The sequence below is a fragment of the Populus trichocarpa genome, chromosome 2 (genome assembly GCF_000002775.5).
Source record: "Populus trichocarpa isolate Nisqually-1 chromosome 2, P.trichocarpa_v4.1, whole genome shotgun sequence".
In the NCBI taxonomy this organism is placed as follows: domain Eukaryota; kingdom Viridiplantae; phylum Streptophyta; class Magnoliopsida; order Malpighiales; family Salicaceae; genus Populus; species Populus trichocarpa.
Window position 1 is genome coordinate 24,059,982 of NC_037286.2, and position 19,972 is coordinate 24,079,953.

Consider the following 19,972-nt stretch of genomic DNA (forward strand, 5'->3'; position numbering starts at 1 on the left):
CCATTACTGTTCTTTCTCCCGTGGGGGGATTGTTCTTTTTTCTCGTGGCTATTGGCTTTCGTTTCGAAAAATGATATTAAAAACCGGTAATAAAAATGTAAAATTATATTAATTAAGACTAAAATAATATTATTTATTTTTAAACAATATATTATCATCGTCATTATCAAAACTATATCAAAACAATGTTTCATTATATCCAATATTTATATTATCATCAAAACATATGATTAAATCATTATCGTAGTCATAAGACTAATACCTTTTTTTGCTTGCGAAACATATCTTATTTGTACTAACAATGTTGTGATTAATTATCATAATTATACGTGACAAAGTTGTTACTAACACCTTTCAAATACCACGTCTTTTTTCTTTTCTTTTACTACTCTTTTCCTTTCTTTTACTAATCTTAGGTTCAAGTTTCGGGTTAAATCTTCACCATTATTTTTTCTTTTTCTTTACTACTCTTTTTCTTTTTTTTACCAATCTTAGGTTCAAGTTTCGGGTTAAATCTTCACCATCATCTTGACCACTTGACTTCAACAGAGAGTTGGGGAAAGAAATCATAAAAAAAAAAGTTTTATTTTGAAAGATTTCGGGCAATTGACCATGGGCTTTGATTTCTTATTTTGATTTTAGATAAAGCAAGACCTTAAACCATGCTTCTAAAATCAACTTGAAAATTGATTAAAAAAACAAAGTCTGGGTCACAAATTAGAAATACCAAACAAGAAATTTAGTACATTTTTTCCTTCTAAAGTCTCAAATTCCAAACTTCGAATAATGTCATACAAATTCCATGGAGGTACATTTGATAGTAAAAGAAGCACTTTGGTGTGATGATATCATACAAATTATTTGATCAGCCAGCCAGCCAGCAGTCAGTCAGTCCACGCACGAGTTACTCTAAATTGGACATGGAAAGGGAAGGAAAGAAAGAAAGAACTAAATGCGAGGATGAAATTGCTTGAGAGCCTTTTTGCTTTTTCTTTTCCACATAAAGGGAATACAAACTTACCCCACACACCAATAAGCCCCCCTTATCTTTTTAAAACCTTTCTAATTCGTCCCTATTTTCAAATGCCATAGAGACTTTCAAAGAACAAAAAAAAAAAGAACCACCCGAAACAAAAGAAATGAAAAACCACCCTTCCTTCACCACTCGGCAACAAGTCTCAGCTAGCTGGCTAACTAGTAGTAATATAACATAATTTCTGTCACATTAAGGAATTAGGTTACGTTTGGTAATGCGGCCAGTAACATACTTAACAGCGTTACCAAACGGGCACTAAATAATCTGTGCTTCTCATCCCCTTACTATAATATATAATATATATTAATATAAATATATTTACGCAGTCCTACAGCCTTCAAAGAGCACAGGCGGGCATCAAGCAGCTTGAAAAGAAGCACAGCCCTCCCCTCTGCACGAGAAAAAGAAAAAAAGAGAAAAAAAATTAAAACTTAATGAAAGTCAAAAAAGAAGAAACTACTAGCTTTGTGAGGTATGTAAATAAAAAGAAAAAATATTTTATGAGCAAAGTAATAATGGAATCTCAATTTGAAAGAAGGATAAGAAAAGTAATGTGAGCCCTACCTTTTTGGTTTTTGCATAAAGGAGCTCCGGTGAGATTTTATACAAGTCCTCGTCAACTGGCTTAGGTGTTGGCCTGGTCGACATCGGAGGAGGACTTGGCGATTCCTTTACATCACTTGTCACCGCCCAACTTTGCTCCCTTTTCTCTTCTTTGGCACGAGGGCGACGCATTTTTTCCTGAGAGATTCATCAATTGTAACCACCATTTCCCAAATGAAGCTATCAATGGAACTATAATTAATTTTATATGTGTTGCTAGTTAGCTGAGCCATGGCATCCATCAATGCCTAGGCCCTAGACTAGCCCTCGTTGTCATAAGACTTTGGAGGATTTTTTTTTTAATTTTTCTTTTGTTTTCTTTTTCTTGGAAACATGACCCGCACGCCATAATTTTTTTTTAAAAAAATATGAATGAAAAGCAATCGATCAAAGCTTAATGCATCCTCTACACATCATATGGTTATGTCCCCTAGTTCATGCCCCCTTTACTTAAACTTCTTTTAATGAATCTTCCTTTTCTTCCCCGTTCTTCTTTGAACTTTTACTTGTCACTCTAGCCCCACCACAACCTTTCATGATCCCTTCATTCATGAGCATGAAGAAAGCATGAAAAAAAAAATACCCGGAAACTAGGCATGGAAAAATTATATGCTCCCTTTTTACGATTGTTTGATGATGTTAAATAATCATCTGATAATAAAATTTTAAGAATAATTGTTTCTGAAACAAGGCTAGAAAAATTGTCGAGGGCCAAAAGATGGAAGAAATACAATGATATGCTCCATATATATACATACCCTTCGGCGAGGAACGACGATCATGGTAGGAGTGACAACATCATTCTCATAGAGATCACCAGCAACATAGAGATCACGATCTTCTGAGTAACTGTAACGAAGCAGACCTGCTTGCCTGGCTGATTCAAAGCACTGAGTGAAAGGCATATCATTGTTCCAGTCCCAGCTTCCAAATGCTGGTACATGGCTCCTTGAATAATAATAATCCTAGCCCACCAAAAAAACCAAGAAGAAGTCAGTGCATATTGCAATAAGCAAGAGGAGAACTTTATAAGAAGAGCAAAGAGACAGAAAGAATGGAGAGTATATATATTTTCTAACAAATGTGTGAAACAAAGAGCAAAGTAGAACAAACAGCGCTTACTTCCATTAATGGTGTTGGAGCAGAGAAGCGTTGGAATCTTGGAGATGTTTGGATCGTACTCTTTCTAGTTTGTTTTGTTCTGGGGTGTGACTGTAAGTCTTGTGAGTGCAAGCGTGGGTGCAAAACATCAATTTAAAAGGGGAAAAGAGGCTGCGGCTTGTTTGGCATCGTCCTAGTTTTTGCTGTGCAGTTTGAAAGATTAAGTTTAATAACTATGTTTTTTTTATTAGCTAAAGGAGAGTTTCTACTGGAATCGTGTAAGAATATAATATATATTAATTAACTAAATATATTTAAGTTAATCATTGAAACAAAACACGGACCCCATAAACTCATAAACAAACGGAGCCGAGAGCTTGTGGAAAAAGTAAAAGGCATATAGAAAACTTGAACTGAGAGGTAAAAAGGGAAGATGAAACAACTCAGATAACGAAGTTTCACAGTAGAAGACAGGAAAACAAAGAGGTAAGGTCAGATTTGAGAGAGAGAGAGAGAGAATGATGGGGCAACAAGGTGAGGTTGCTTTTTCCTCTGGATTCTTTCTTTTTATATTATATATATCTTTAACTTCTTTCAGGGTTTTTGCTTTGCCTGGCTACTTTGTTGCAGATCATCAGAGAGTGTATATTCCAATGCAAGATTTATCGATAAAGCTGAGTTGGTCTCTTCCTTTCTTGGGGTTCACCACTCTGCAAGCAATTAAGCAAGCAAAGCCTCTCTCTCCTCTCCTCTCCTCAGACTCCTCTAGTCTATCACGTACGACTTCAGCTACAGGCACATTAGGTGCTCTAATCGGGTAGCTTTTTTAACTCTTTTAACCCCACACGCGTAGCCATTTTTGTGTATGGACGCTGCGATTTGTTTCTGTGCGATAACCGATGACGTTAAGCCTCTGTAGACAAAGTTGTAGGGTTTGGAAAAGTAAAGATGAATCAATTAATGGGTTAATCACGGATGAAATGGTCAACGTCCAACAGTGAGCATTTCTTGAAATTGCAGTAGACATGAATCACATGACCAGGGAAGAGAATTCTTACCGCTTCAATAGCACTGGTGATTTTAACTCACGTTATGGTTTTTCTCAACTCCAATTCCTCATTATTACTGCTAATGTTTGATCTTTCTCTCGTGGTGGGTAATTAGCAAGTACCATCAGAGTATTAACAAACAGTTTTTTTTTTTAATATTGTTTTTTTAAAAATATTATTTTAATATAAAAAAAATACTTCAAAAACAACAACCACCACTCTTAAAACACTTTCTCGTAAGCGCACTAGAATGCAGTAATTTTTTTATGTTTTTTTACTTGAAATAATATGAAATTGATATTTTTTTTAATTTTAGTAATGTTTAGAACTGTTGATTTTAAAAATAAAAAATCTGAAAAAGTTATTTTAAATTATTTTTAAAAAATATAATAAATCTCAATATCAAACACATTTAACAAGAGAATGATAGCTATATCCGTCAACATGGATGATTGAGTATTTGAGTCCATTTTTTTATTAAAATAATATTATTTTATTTTTCTTTTAAATTTTGAAGTTCACTCGTGTTTGGTTTTATCATTAAAAACTTATTGAATTAATGAAATTTTACAAAGTCAATATTTTTTATTATTATTTAAAACTCTACACCTGTGAGACTATGAAATAGGAGTTTTCTGTATCATGTCACTTGGACAAAATGGATTTAATAACCACGTAGGAAAGGTACTCCTGCGGTCACAACCTTTTCCACGGGACATTTTGGAGTAAATGGTTATTATTATTTTTTAAAATAATTTTTATTTAAAAATAAATAAAAATAATATTTTTTAAATTTATTTTTAATATCAGCACATAAAAATTATATAAAAAAATAATTTTAATAAAAAAATCTAATAGAATCGAGGTTGCTTTGATCATTTAAAGGTAAGAAAAAACAGTGAGAGGATAAATTAATTGTTTATATGAATTTTGATTTTTATATGATTTGACATTAATGCTTAGAAAAATAAGTGCAGATATGATATTATGGTAATGTAGTGTATTGTACCTTTTAAAATAATTTATATATTTTTTTATTTTTAATATCAACTTATTAAAATAAAAAATAAAAAAAATATGAGATTAATATTTTTTCAAGTAAAAATTAATTTAAAAAAGCTTTAAAAAACAAAAATTACCATTGAAAAAAAATCTAATAGAATCGAGGTTGCTTTAATCATTTAAAAGTAAGAAGAAAGAGTGAGAGGATACTGTGGCAACAGAGAAAATGGGATTTATTTCCTCTATTTATTCATGGAGATTCTAGCCATTCTCTACAAGTCAAGTCAAGGGATCTAAGCTCACTACCCTGTGAACCATGGAGGCTCTAGCCGTTCTGTTCTGTTAGATAGCTACTTAGCCTTTAAACCTGAGCCAGAATTGAAAAAGAAACGAAGAATAAAAAATCTCAGAGGGCCCTCTCGATCTCCTCGCCTATGCCAACATGGATATAGAGGAAGTTCTTCTTTATTCTTCTTAGTTTGTCGTTTACAATTAACACAAAGAGAAGAATGGCCGTCGTCCCTGCTAGGTTGCAATCCCATGACTCTTTCTCTTTTGCTCGTATTTTGATTTAGTTTTGGAAAAAAGATAAGAGTCACAAAAAGTTTTTATTCCGCCTCTTGATAGAGTTATCAAAATATTTGATTGGGTAGTTAAACTGGTTAGATTTTAAATTTGTTTTTTAAAAATTATCAATTTGAGTCTCATAAATCTTAGAGTCATTGGAAATTTACATGGTTGTTAACTTTAAGACCCGTGAAATTAGTCAAGGTGCGCGCAAGGTAGCTTTAACATCTATTTTAATAAAAAAATTCAATTTATTTTTAAAATTTTTTTGTTGCTAATGAATCTTAAATGTTGGGATTTATTATTTAAGAAAAAAAATCAAGGCATCGTTATTGTATAATTATATCATCATTAAGTTTTATAAAAGAAAGAAATTATACGAAGGGCTCGGATGAATTTACACACTTATATGATTCATTTTATAATCCAATGAAAGAAAGTGTGATTTGATTTTTGTGCTTTTCTTAATTATGAGGACTCCGTTTGCTGACGTGCGGTGTAGTGCGTCGTGTAGTGTGATGCCATATATCTTTTACTCAAATTATAAATTTAAAAGCATTATAATTTATATACAATACTCTTTTAAAATTTGATTAAAAAACTATAATTTATAAAAAATAATTAAACTTTTTATTTTTAAATCACACCCATTAAAAATACTACTATTGTTAAACATTAACAACAAAAAAAAAAACTTAGGCCTCAAAAATATTGGTATTTAAAAGAGAAGTTATTATATCTTTGCATATCTTATGCATAGTAAAATTTCATGTTTGCTCAATGACTTTGAAAAATTAAAGGTTATCTTAGGAGGTTATTTTCATATTTGTATTACAATTTTTTCGTTATATTCATATGCTTTTAGGGATTTTTTAGTAATTTATATTATTATAATATTAATAAATCAATATAGTAGGTCTACATGTGTTGCATACACGTAGACGTATCATCCCCCGCGCCATTCTGGGGGACCTTAGCTATTGCTATATTATACAAATTTTGCAAGTTGTTTTTTTTTTTTTTTTTTTTTTTTTTTTTTTTTTTGCGGGTTGTTTCGGTCTTGTATCATAAATTTTATTTTAGTTAATTTAACCTGATTTATCTTAGATTATCGTCGTTTGAATATTATTTTCATGTATTTGAGAAAATTTAAATCTGATTGCGGCATAAAGTGAACCAAGTATCTAGTATACACTACAAAGAGAAGAGATTATTGCAGAGATCTATCAAAGAAAGTTTTGCTCACACTTTTTTATCGATACAATGCAGACCATATTGAAGGCTAGACCTTAGCTATTACTATATATATTATACAAATTCTGATTTAGCACAATGAAAGGCTTAATATAGAATGCATGATTCAAGGTTCTGTTGCTGCTTGTTTCTCTTTCTGAACACCTTCCTTATTACACTAATTCCTTTACGCAGCAAGTCGCTAGGCATCAATTCCAGGACTTGGAATCCAATTCCGATTCAAAGCTGCATGCATTGGAAAAATAATTAAGGAAAAAGAGAGTTGTTCCTGGCCAATTGATTTAAGCTAATAACTTATTATATAGTCGGTGAAATGAACATGATTCGGGGAAAAATAAAGAAGGGCCGGGAAATAGCTGGTACAATCACTTTTGACAATAAAATGCTAATCCAATGGTTAAAACACAAGCTAGGAAGCCACAAGTGGTTCGGGTTTTAGTTAGATTTTAATCTATTCAATTTTGATCTAAAATATTTAAATTTATTATTTAGTTTCGACTCTAACCCGACTCTAACCCGATTGAATCGGGTTTATTATTAAAAAAAATATAATTTAGATGGAAATATATATATAAGAGATTTTTAAAATGAAAGTAGATTTTTACTTAAGAATATTTGAAGATTTAAGAGTAAATTGATATTTTAGGTTATAAATTGAGATTATCTAGAGGTATTTTTTAGATTAATCCTATATTAAAGGGTAGAACTTCAACCTAAGACCTTATTTTATATCTTTAGCTTAGGCTTTACCGCTTGTCCTAACCATTATGGATTGATTACAACCTAGCTAGGTAATAAATACATTAATTAGAGAGAGATCTCAACAATGAAGTACTTAGTTAATAATTAGCAAATAATAAATTAACTAATAATCTTAGGCACACTTTATAATATAGTTTTCAGGATACTACACGCAACAGAACAGCACAAAATAAAACATGGGAGGTGTCAAGAAAAAAATAATAAAAACACATAAATGATAAAAACCAGACACACATATAAGATTGTGATCACCACAACCTCTCCTCATGTAAGATTTCTTTCCTTGTCTTAAATCAAGTCACCATCTTCAGCTTCTAGTTCGTCATCAAAAGTAGTGTTTGGCTCATCTTCACCAATAATAGGTGAATATTCTTCCAATTTCTCCTGATCTGCTTGCTCTTCATCCGATTCATTTTTCACTTCCTCTTCTTCGTCATCAGCATCATCCACAACCACTTCGGGTTCTTCAGTTGTGGCAGCTTTTTCTTCAATAACTACTGGACATGCCTGTGATGAAGTTTCAGCTTTGTTGGTCACCTCTTTGACTGGCTCAGCTTCAACCTGAAATATGAAATACCATGTCCGTTATACTCCCTTTATAAATGGGACACACATGAAAATAAATTATATATAGACCAACTTGGTCTAGCCTGACGAAGGTAACTCGATTCAGGATCTTAATAAATGCAAAATCCTATTTTTTTTCTAAAAAAATAAACTTGGATTAACCCCCGGTTGATCCACTACTCTCAGATGTTGCCTCGAGTTGGCTCTTGTATATAATCACTTCCTCTAAATTCTTAAAAGTAAACTCGTCAACTTTCCTTGGTTTTGGAACGTGGTTGGGCGGGCATGATGCGCAAGCTCACATATAAAAAAGGGGTTAAAACTTCCTTGTGTAAAAGTGTTTGAAATAGTTTATAAAATAAACGTTATTTTATTTTTGAAGGTGAGGAAACTAGATAGAATATAACGAAAGAGAAAAACTATCTCAAAAAACTGTTAGAAGATCATTCTCTGTGAAAACTCTTTGTACAATGGTACGTACGTAGGATACCATATTTTGAAGCTTCTTCAAGCTCTATGGCTAGGAGTAGAGGTACACTCCATATATAGTTCCTGCAACTCAATTTCATACTGAAAAATATTCGCAACTGAATTCTAAGAGAATTGATAGCAGGGAGGGAGCACCTGGGTAGAGGCCATATTGAGAATTGAGGAAACTGGAGATCAAGGAAGCACAGCTAGCGAAGGGCAGGAAAAGGTTTGAAAGAGCAGCACAAGCAGCTTCTGGGACGAGATGAAATGAAATTTGTAAGGTGTTTGGGGCTATTTATAATGCAGAGCATGCATGCCAAGCATCCATATGCTCTCCATATGATACTCTATGCTCCCTCAACTACATACATCGAGCTTACTAGATTCGAAAGCAAGCCTCCAAAAAAATTTGGAATCGAATTCTGTTCATTTTTAGAATGCTAGTGGTCAAGGGAAAGGAGTCCAACTACTACTACTAATCATACATGTTATTAACGTTTCTTGTTAAGATTTATTAATATACTCTATTTCAAGGGGATTCCCATGCGTTAAAAATTAAGAATTCCATTAGAAAATTCGAGTTTCAATCTTTAATAGAGATGGAGTACTAACCGGATTTAATTAGAATGGAAAGAGAATTGTTATCTATATATTAATGTAATCCAAATTAAATCCACGTAAACTTCTGCTTCAACCCATGAAATCAACAACAATAATAAATACTTTTAAGTGTTAATCATGGGATCAGCGTCTTGAATTTTTTTTTTTATATATATATATATTTTAAATATATTAAGTTGGAATGTATATTTTTAAAATTATTTGGAAAAAGAACTTACCATGTGTTTGATATTCTAGTATTTTTTAAAAGTGTTTTTTGTTTAAAAATATACTAAATATTATTTTTTCCCATCAAAATCATTGAAAAAACATTAAAAAAACATTATTTTAATGTTTTTTAAAAATAAAATGTACTTTTAAAACCCATCTAAACCTAGATGACGTGAAAATATTTTTTATTACCAAGTAAAAAACAGTCTATAACAGGTCCGATCATGGCCAACTTAGCTAGGGCAAGGAATACATGAAGATGCAGGAGGATAATAAAAGATAGGAAAAGCAATGTTAATCAATTGATCATATGCCAATATACTCCATAATCAAGAACTTTACTAAACAAGAACCAGTTCCAATCCACGTTTCAACAATGTAGTGGGCAGATCTGCTCAACTTGCGAGTCATGAGGAATTATATGTGGGTCCGAGAGCACGAAAATATGCAAAGCAAAGGGGTAGTGCTCGTGCTTTAACGAAGACCACTCCCTTGTGAAGGTTCTCTGTAGGGTTCGTTTTGTTTGTTAAGATGTCATTTCGAGGCGCAAATTCTTGCTGTTTTTGATGGATTGATTTGCCATGGGTGCCATGCCAGGCTGAGCCATATATAGTATATGTTGGTTGAGAAATCTTCATCGTTATAATGGAACGATGAAGCACCACAGCTTCATTTCATTCTACTCTCGATTTTAGCATGGGGATTGGAATATTGTTTTTGTATTCTAGTTTATTTTGTCTTTATTGTGTTTCGTTATGCTCCTTTAAGATTCTAGTCTTGCGTTATAATACCACATTCATCATTAAGATAAAAAAAAAAAACTAAGGATTGACATCAAAATTGAAGATAGGACAAATATTCAACAATTTAGGATTGAATTGGGGCAGTGAAAAAAGCTCGTCCCCTTTTTTTTTTTATGATCACCTAACTTTTTGTTTTCGAATGGGTCCATTCAAGTAGAATACATTTGGAATGGAAATGGCAATTTATTTTGGTTGCTTATGCACAAGGGTTTCGTAATGCCAAGGAAAAATTTTATTGCTCGCTTGATACTTAATCTCGCAAAACAATTAAGCTTGACGGATCAAATTTGAAACTTAAACAATAACAGAGATGAAAAAGAACGAGCAAGGGAGGAATGGCTAGCTCGTGCAACGCACGCGTCAGTGTGTGAGGAGCTCTGTCGTGCTCTAAAGGCACGTACGGTCTCCTCCAACCTCCAAAGGAGGTCTTTTACGGTCTCACTTTGATCGTCTCAGCGGGATCTCTATCGTAGCATGGCAGGTATGGGTGGCGGTGTCACTGGCAACATTTTTCTCTCATCCTCTCTCTTTCCCTCGATTTTTGTGCATTTCTTTGTCAATTTTCTACTATATCAATTTTGATCCTCATTTTTTTAATTTTTTTTATCCTTTTTAAAATTTGATAGCTTTTTCAATTTCATCTTTCAAAATTACTATTTGTTTTCTATAAGGTGATCCCGGTCTTAAAAACCTAGTCGCAAGTTTGAAAGGTTAACACAAGTTGACTTGGGTCATTTCTTTTTAATTTCCTTTTTTAGAATTATTTTTAAAAAAAAAATTATTCTTCAACAATTGGTTGATTGAAAACTAAGTTTCACTCGAGTCTTTTTTTGTCATTTTTGTTGTCATTTTTCCATGTTAAAGAGCTTATATTGAAGATTAAATCTTAACAAAGTTTTAACCTAAAACATGAGTAGACTCCATTTGGTTTTTGTGTTTGAAACTATATTTAGATGCGTTTTAAAAATATGTTTGGCTTGAAAACATATCAAGTTAATATTTTTTTAATTTTTCCCGATGATTTTGATATATGTATATTAATATTAAAAATAAAAAAAAATATTTTTAAGTGTATCGTGTACCACAAACACTAAATGTTACGAGTGGTTGATAATTTTATGTGAATGAGAATTGGAGTAATGTATACAACGAGATTGTTGCATATTTTTTGTGTGAGTTTTTTATTTTTATTTTCTCTATTTAACTTTTATGTTTACTATTTGATTGTAGAGATTTTTATTTTTTTCTTATCAAATAAATATCTCTATCAATATGCGAATGCGAGCATACCCACCACATATTTGATAACATTTGATAAAAAAAAAATATTTGCATATAAAATACTAGATAGGTGGCCCGCACTATATCACGGGCCTATCATTTTTTTCTTAGCATGAAAGATATCAAAACGATGAAAATTTATTTTTTAAAAAAATCTAAGATTTTGACCATTAATTCAAGATCAAAAAATATTAAAAAGCAGTAAAAAAAGGCCCGAGTCAAACTCGATAAACTTGCTGAATCCATGACCCAAAACATGATATCAGGATAACTCTATAGAAAGAAAAGGTAAAAAAACAAAGAATATTAATTTCCAAAAAAAATTAATTAAAAAAAAATTCCTTCAAGTATTACCTCAAATTAAATGCCAGGGGATAAAATCAATAAATTTAATTTAATTAAAAAACGAAATTCCTTTTAAAGAAACACAATTTAACAAAGACCTGGAAAAAAAACCCAAGGCAACTCTTGTTATTTTAAAAAGAAAAATAAATCCTATAGAAAAAAAATAAAAAATAATGTCAGAGAAAGAAATATGAAAAAGAAAAAAAGCTTAAAAAAAACCTAGCAAGCTCAAGTGAACCTTGTAAACCTGGGTTTTTTTTTTAAATCTGTAATCCGTTAAATTTTTTATTTAAGCTCAACCCAAGAGCTGAACACTTAAAAAATAAATGTAGAGGATGAAATCAATCAATTTAATTCAATTTAAAAACAAAATTCCTTTAGAAAAGCTAAATTCAACGAAGACAAAAAAAAAAAAAAAAACAAGGCAACCCGTGTTATTTTCAAAATGACTAAAAAATACCGTAGAAAGTGAATTGAAAAATAACAAAATGTTGGAGGATGAAAAAAATAATCTAAAAAAAAAAGAAAAAAAAAACAAAGAAGTTTCTGTCAACTTTGTAAACGAGGGTTAATCTCTTAAACTCACAAACCATTAACTAAGAAGCTAAACATATAGCGAATTAAATATTGGAGAATGAAATAATAATTTAAAAAATGAATAAAAAAAATCTTGCAATGTCAAAAAAATATAATAATAAAAAAAGGAATAGATATTGACACGAAAAAAACTAAAGAATGATGAAACTGCAAAAAAAATTGCAAAAGCAATCTAAAATAATAAAAATTGTAATTAAAAGAATAGAAACTAAATTTGATAAATGAAAATATTAATTGGGGATGAATTGAAAACAATTCTTAATTTAATAAACTGTTCTGAATAAAAAAAATTGTAACAAAGAAAATAGGGACGAAATAGAAAAAACCCCTTAATTTCATAAAGTATTCTAAATTTTTAAAATTGTAATAAAGAGAATAGGGATGAAATCTTAAGTACAACAAACTTTAGAGGCTAATTTGATTTGTTTTAATTCCAGCACAAAAATTGAGTAGGAGAGAGGAAAAAAAACAAATGGCATACAAATCAATCTAAAAAAATCTTGCAAGGTCAAGAAAATACAATAATAAAAAAAAATTAGATTTGACAGGAAAAAAATTAAAAAATAATGAAACTAAATTTTTTTTTTTGCAAAAACCATCTAAAATAAAAACAAATAGTAATTAAAAGAATAAAAACCAAATCTGATAGATGAAAATATTGACTGAGGATGAAATTGAAAACAATTCTTAATTTAATAAACTATTCTAAATAAAAAAAATTGCGACAAAGAGAACATGAATGAAATTGAAAAACCTCTTAATTTCGTAAAGTATTCTAAATTTTAAAAATTGTAATAAAAAGAATAACGATGAAATCTGAAGTACAACAAACTTTAGGGGTTGATTTGATTTTTTTTTAATTCCACCATGAATTTTGAGGAGAGAGAGGAAAAAAAACAAAAGATCAAACCCGTCACACCGGCCGCCATAGTGCTACACGCATCGTTGATCCTTGGAGGGGACACCGAGACATTTTGGAAGCCGCCCTGTAATCACGATTTTGGCCACCGAATGGCGCCGCACCCGCCATCTGGAGGCAGCTGACATTGTTCACCCAAAATTTTTATTATTATTATTTTTATTTATCAAATTACCATACTACCCCTAGAACATCCAATAACTATCAAATAACCATACGTAAATAACAAAAAAGTCTTTAAGTCAAAGATTAAAAGGCCCCTTGACCCAAGTGATTTTTTTTAATCTTTCAAGGACAATTAATTAGTCACATTATGCAAAGAAAAAGCAAAAAAAAAATCTTTCAAATAATGACCAATGTGTCTAAAAAAAAATATCATTATTATACCCCTAAACCCAAGCCTAAGGCATGCGACTTTGTTTTGCCCACCAGGATTTTGTTTCATGGTTCTACTTTGCTTTGAAGATGTCTTGATGTTTTAATGGAGGACCGTTTTTAATTATTTTACGAATCTTGTAAATTGAGTTACATGTGACTAGTGATAATTTTGTGGTGTACACTTCACCATCTTTCATGGATTGAGATTGATCGAAATGAAAGTTGCGTTTGTTTTACACTTGTTTTTCTTTGTTTGTAGTGCAACAAAGATTCTTGATAATAAATCAAATTGTGTTTTATTATGTAGAATTTATAAAAAAATTAAGTTTAAAATGTAGTTTTTATAAAGAAATTTTTACATGTTTTTTTAATTAAGTTTTGTAAAATTCTGATTATTTTTACGTTTTAAAAGCGCCTTTGAAAAAATTTGATAATTTTTTATTTTTTTTCTTTACTTTAAATTAATATTTTTTGATGTTTTCAGATCATCTTGATGCGCTGATATTAAAAATAATTTTTTAAAAAAATAAATTATTTTGATGTATTTCCAAGTAAAAAGTACTTTGAAAAACAATCATAAGTACACTTCTACCAAACATTTTAGTATGTTTTTTGTTACATATAAACTTCAACCATAATTTGTACAAAAACACGTATCTAAATCCAACTAACAACAGCTAACCATATTTTTTTAAAAATTTAATTTTTTAAAATCACAATCACATAAATTACTTCAAAAACAAACACACTCGAAATATAATAAGGGATTAAATTTAAGGAGTGGTAAATGAATTTAATTATAAAAGTCTAGGTAGCATGTTGTAATCTCTAAGAAATTAGTGTCACGGGTTCGTATCACTGAATTATATGATGGTTAGAATAATTTTTTTTATATTATCATTTAAAAATGATTTAATTTCAATAATTTGGAGGTTGGGTGTTGTGATTTTTAAAAGATAGAATGAGGGGTTCCATGGCACTAAACAAGAAATCCTTTCTTCTAATAATTGGGTTTCACATTACAAGACAAATTGAAGGATTTCTTCCAATCCATTTGACGATATTTTAGCTGTGGGTGGCCTGATCTTCTTATCCAATGGGCCAAAGCAGTATAAATAAGAAACAGCATTCATCCAATTATATATGTATAAATATAATTATTTGATGATTTGTATAAAACTTCCACAGAACTGTTTTTTTTTAATTATATATATTCTGTCTATAATTCAGTTGATATATCCTAAATAGTATTATTCCATTAATATATGTCGATGGAATTACAGATATAAGTCAATTAATAATTATCACCGTAATTTATTAATAAAATTATTCTGTCAGTAATTCTATTAATATTAGAAGAATTTCTAGTATTGCGTCTATAATTATGTGTTAGAATATTAATAAATTTGGTGTCTATAAAAATTTTTAACCTTGATTTTGAATAATTTGGTGTCTACATGCTCTTCTATGCATGCATGGAAAAATGGGTCCATGTTTAATTTTTTTCAGCGGATATCAAAGTTTTATTGCTAAAACTTAAATACATTAAAACGTAAATAATACATACACCATATCACTTTAAATTGTATTTATTTTACGAATATTATATCGAGCAAATAAAGAAGACAACAAATTATATATTTGGTATAAAAAAATGGATGGGATGTTCACTTTTGGAGCATTAAAGAATAAATAATGCTATATATATATATATATTAAAAAAAAAAAAAAACATAGATGAGCAGAGCTGGCCCCGTGATCCCGAATCCTGCCAATTCTTGTTCACGGGATCTAAACCTGCGGTTCTTGCCTCAAAGACTCTCTCTATATAACAGAGGTAACCCACAAATCTACCAACAAGTGTAGTGCTCTGAGATAGTATATATACAACGTGCAGACATAAGTGGACAGATCGACTGCTGCTGCTGCTGATTTTTTTGTGATGGAGATGGCGAAGAGGCAGCTGGTGGTGTTGCTATTGGTGGTGGTTGCTTTGTTTGAGGGCTCACGGGCAGTGAGCGTGTGTGACATTAGTGAGGATGGTCTCGCAGCCTGCAAGCCATCTGTGACCAAACCAGACCCAGTTGAGCCGCCATCAGTTGATTGTTGCAAGGCTGTTTCTGGGGCTAACTTCACATGCCTTTGCTCTTACAAGAATTCATACCTGTTGCCTTATCTCGGCATCGATCCTGATCTTGCCATGGCTTTGCCTTCCAAGTGCAACCTCAGCACTGCTGTGCCTAGCTGCTAAGGTATGCCCATATTCTCATCACATGCATTCTCTTGCACCTTGCAACCATAATTTAGCTAGCATGCATGCATTAATGCAGCAGGCTCCGGGTGTCGAATTTGAACAAGGTTAAATCAATTTGGGCTAATCCAATTCTTTTTTCAAAAAAAAAAAAACCAAAACTATTTTGTTTTGAAAAAAGTTACTATAAATTTAAGTGGGTTTTGACTGGATATTGACCTAGGTTTTTAGATTTTTAACTAGATTGACCTAGGTTTTTATTCGAGTCCATGGGTCAATTATTCTCTATTTTTTTTATGTTATATATCATCTCGTTTAATTGATTAATCAGGCAAACACCTAACTGACCTGGGACTTCTTATCTAAAGGGGGCCAAGGATGGCCTTGGCCTCTTCCAGAGTTTTTTTTAAAATCCAAAACCCTCTTATTGTTTGAAACTTCTCAATTAAGCCCTTAGAAAGGCCACCCCAAAATAGAAAATTTGCATGTTATCAGAGGGAGTGTTTTGGTATGAGAGATGCAATAGTCATTATACTCGTCAAATTAGGCCTCCATGGAACGTTTATATGTAATTAGGGTTGCTATATGCTACTAATTATTTGTATAAATTGCTAATTTATTTGTTGCTTGGCAACCATTTTGTTGAACTTTCAGGCATGAAAAACCATTTCAAACAGAAGAGGGGACGGTGAAGCTATGGATAAAGCTTAGCTGGCTTTGAAAACACTGTTCGTTTGTTTATTTTCAAGGAGGAGATATGTTCTCTTTCCGTTGTAACTGTGTGGTGGGTGTCATTTGTAGTGTGATAAGCCTCGTATGAAAAGGACATTTTCATTTTGGTTCCTGTCTATTATTATTATTATTATTATTATTATTGATAACCCGGGATGTCTGGACCAACTTACACGTCTGACTATCATTAAACCGGCTTGTCTTCACAGTTCAATTCGAGATTTAATTAATTTACTTTCTGGTCGGGTCAGGTTTTAAAAGAAAGCAAATTTAGAGTTGATCATGTTAATTTAGCAGGCCAATTTGATAATCTGGTAAATCCAATCAAAACCATTTAATTTTTTTAAAAAAAACTAAAATAATATTATTTTAATTTTTTTTTATATATATATATATAAATAATTAACTTAGATTAACGCAAGTTAATTTACTTGTGTATAACCCATCGATCCGAAAATCAAGTTTAATAGGTATGCTGTAATAAAATTGATTTGAAAAGGCCTAAAGATTTATCTGCAAATTAGAATTAAATTATACAACTCAGGAGGGGAACATATATAAATCAATTTCCGAAGCCCCTCGCCAGTCGCAATGTTATTATCAATCATCAATAACAACATGTACAACGAGGAATGAAATCCTTTAAACATTTGATCTCTTCAACATGCTTTGATTATTTTCTTAATCTAACTCTTAAAAAATTCGGGTGGCTAAGATCTTAATAGCTAATATTTACTTAATTAAACACTAAATCTTACAAACCTTTGACAATTAGGCCTATTCTTCGAAAAGATACAAACATAGAAGAGAGTTTGGATTCGAAGAGACTGGGCCTGGGCCTGGGTCTGAGGACAACGCACAAGAACGGTCACCTGATGGGAGGGGGGGAAAAGCTGTGGTTTACCTCACCGTGATCATTATAATCTTAACTTCTATTTCTGGTAATTAGATATAGGTTGGCTACTCCGAGGTAACCCGGATATATAAAAATTAAATATTCAAAGTTAAACAAGTTGTCAAATTAATGTGTTATTTAATTAAAACAAAGAATCGAGCTTCGAAATTTTAATTTACCAGAAACAATGCATTACTGCTGCCCTAGGTTGCCCTCATCACGACCACTGCTCCATCCACCAACCACTAGTAATGGGCCCTGGGGACCACGCTCCCCCCACACCCATGCAATCGCAACTTCTCAGCACGAGTATCGTACGCGTGTCAGCTTACCAGTTATAACTGTACAGCTTGTGAAAAGGCCAAAGTCCACCGTTATCTTAACTTTATCTGCCGCACCTTAAATGAATGAATTGTGTATTTTATTGTATTTTACATTAATTAAATCTCAATATTTCATCGAAAGAAAAACACTCCTAAAAAAAGAATAAACAATCACACCAATCAGAATATTCTTTTGTAGAATGAGGTGCTCCAAGAAAAAACCATCCATCCTCAAATATACACCAGCCATGGAAAATTCATTTAGATTTAATTAAAAATAAAAAATTGTCAATAAAGGCGTTAAATTATGATAAAAACATGGTGAAAATCAGTCATTAAACCCGACTTGACTTTGATCCAGTGAGTTGACTAGGTTCACTACCGACTCAAAGCTAGCTCAACCCAAGTTAACTTTACGATTTTAGCCATGTCAGATCCAGAGGTTCTTGCAGCAACTATGGCAGAAATGATATAAGAGAAATATACACCAAAATACTGTAACAGGAAATAGCAGTACTTCAAAGGATAAAAAAGACATTTCATCCATATCTCCACCAAGGAGTTCTCGAAATTACCAAAAAAACCATAGTCATGTCACTACTAGGCGAGACTAACCCTACGAATCACCTAATCCAAATAGGCAGAGAACTTCTCGGATATAAGGGTCCCACTACTACAAAGTAAAATATGAAAGACAGACAACACTAAGAACCAAAGCGAACCAATATCATAAGATCATACGGCATTTAAGCTTCCACGTTAGCACCGCACTTATCGGCAGGAGAGCAGAATTGCCAGACGAAACCGTAAGGATCCTTGACCGTGGTCACGCGCTCAGCACAACAGCACGCGCCTTCACCATCCACAACCCCGCCCTCAGCCACGGCCCCAGCGGCCACCGCCTTGGTCACCGCAGCCTCCACGTCTTCAGTCTCTAGGCACATCGCAAACACAGTCCCCCCCGCCTTGGTCCTGGTCAAATCATGTGTGGGTCATAAACCAAATCACAAACAGGTGGGTACTAAACTAGAAATACAAAATCATAAGGCACGGGGCATAATAGTCTACACGTGGAGATTCAGCACTACAAGATATATACGACAAAATTGAAAAAAACGTTTAGAATTAAAAAAAATCATTATTTTATTGAGATGGTAAAGAAAATAGGACGCCAAGACACAGAATCATCCGGTATAAAAAAAATAGAACAAACAGAGCCTAGGGATTTTTAACAGAAAAATAAATAAAAATATGAAAAAATCCGGAAAAATTAAAAATAAAAACTCAACGACTAAAACATCGGGACGCAGAAGTAAAAAAATACTTGCATGCCTCCTATACAGACGTAGGAGAATCATAAAACGGTCGACAAACCACAGCAAAACGCGAAAACATAGATAAAACGCAAAGAAGACACGGATACAGCAGTATAAACGTATTAAACAGACTCAAGCATGTACCAAACAGTAAGATCTGACAATACAGAAGCCATTTTCAGAAGCATAAAGGTCAAGAGGGAGAGCGAGAGGGAAACGTACGAGGCAGAGTCATCAGAGAGGTCAGAGACAAGAAAGGTGGAGCCAGCGAGCTGAAGCTGAGCGGAGACGATGTGAGGGAGCTCCTGGTCTGCCTTGCGCTTAGGCTGAGTAGTACGGCAAGTTTCAACGGCACCAAAGGCGGTCTTGTAGAATTGAACGGCGTCGTTAGCCTTTGGTGCCTCCACAAACAGCTGTGGCTTGAAGGACTTGAAAGACACCTCCACGGCAACCTTCTCAGCACCTCCGTTCTGACCCTCTTCTAGCGCCATCGATGCTTTTCAAGAAGTCTCTGAAAGAGTAAAAAGGTTGGAAACCCTAAGAGAGAGAGAGAGATCGGAGAGTAGCTAAACGGATAAAGAAAATGAAGACTATGTGAGTGCTGTGGGGCTTTTATAGAAGCGGGGAAGCGGAACCGTTTGTTACTTGCGAGTATTAAAATAATTTTGGTCATGATTTTTTATTGCCATGAGAATTTGCCATGATTTACGAATTAATGCCATTCTCGGGGTCCAATGCCCTGTCGTTTTTGTCCTTAGTGTACTAAGACCAAAATGCCCTCGGAGCGTGTCTCACCACGCTACCTTACAAGAAACAAGGGGTAGTCAGCAGCAGTTAGCCTGTGATAGTTTGAGAGTAATTAATTTTAGTGCTCTTACTCTAAAAAAAC

At 32.5% G+C, this 19,972-nt stretch overlaps 3 protein-coding genes across 3 annotated transcripts; 1 reads left to right on the top strand and 2 right to left on the bottom strand.

Moving 5' to 3' along the window:
- Positions 1-945: 945 nt before the first annotated feature.
- LOC7471184 (uncharacterized) lies at positions 946-2,919 on the bottom strand. The gene is made up of 4 exons (XM_002303046.4): positions 2,762-2,919; positions 2,398-2,604; positions 1,601-1,777; positions 946-1,427 (listed from the first exon to the last, which is right to left on the bottom strand). Exons 1-4 carry the CDS (start codon positions 2,765-2,767, stop codon positions 1,374-1,376), a joined length of 444 nt encoding a protein of 147 aa, XP_002303082.1. The 5' UTR covers positions 2,768-2,919; the 3' UTR covers positions 946-1,373.
- Positions 2,920-15,314: 12,395 nt separating this feature from the next.
- LOC7471186 (putative lipid-transfer protein DIR1) lies at positions 15,315-15,823 on the top strand. Its single transcript, XM_024595645.1, has one exon. It carries the CDS (start codon positions 15,509-15,511, stop codon positions 15,815-15,817), a length of 309 nt encoding a protein of 102 aa, XP_024451413.1. The 5' UTR covers positions 15,315-15,508; the 3' UTR covers positions 15,818-15,823.
- A 2,437-nt stretch (positions 15,824-18,260) lies between these two features.
- On the bottom strand, positions 18,261-19,675 carry LOC7459518 (uncharacterized protein At5g48480). Its single transcript, XM_002303048.4, has 2 exons — positions 19,306-19,675; positions 18,261-18,739 (listed from the first exon to the last, which is right to left on the bottom strand). The coding sequence occupies exons 1-2, from the start codon at positions 19,572-19,574 to the stop codon at positions 18,514-18,516; spliced, it is 495 nt and encodes a 164-aa protein (XP_002303084.1). The 5' UTR covers positions 19,575-19,675; the 3' UTR covers positions 18,261-18,513.
- Between the last annotated feature and the right edge of the window lie 297 nt (positions 19,676-19,972).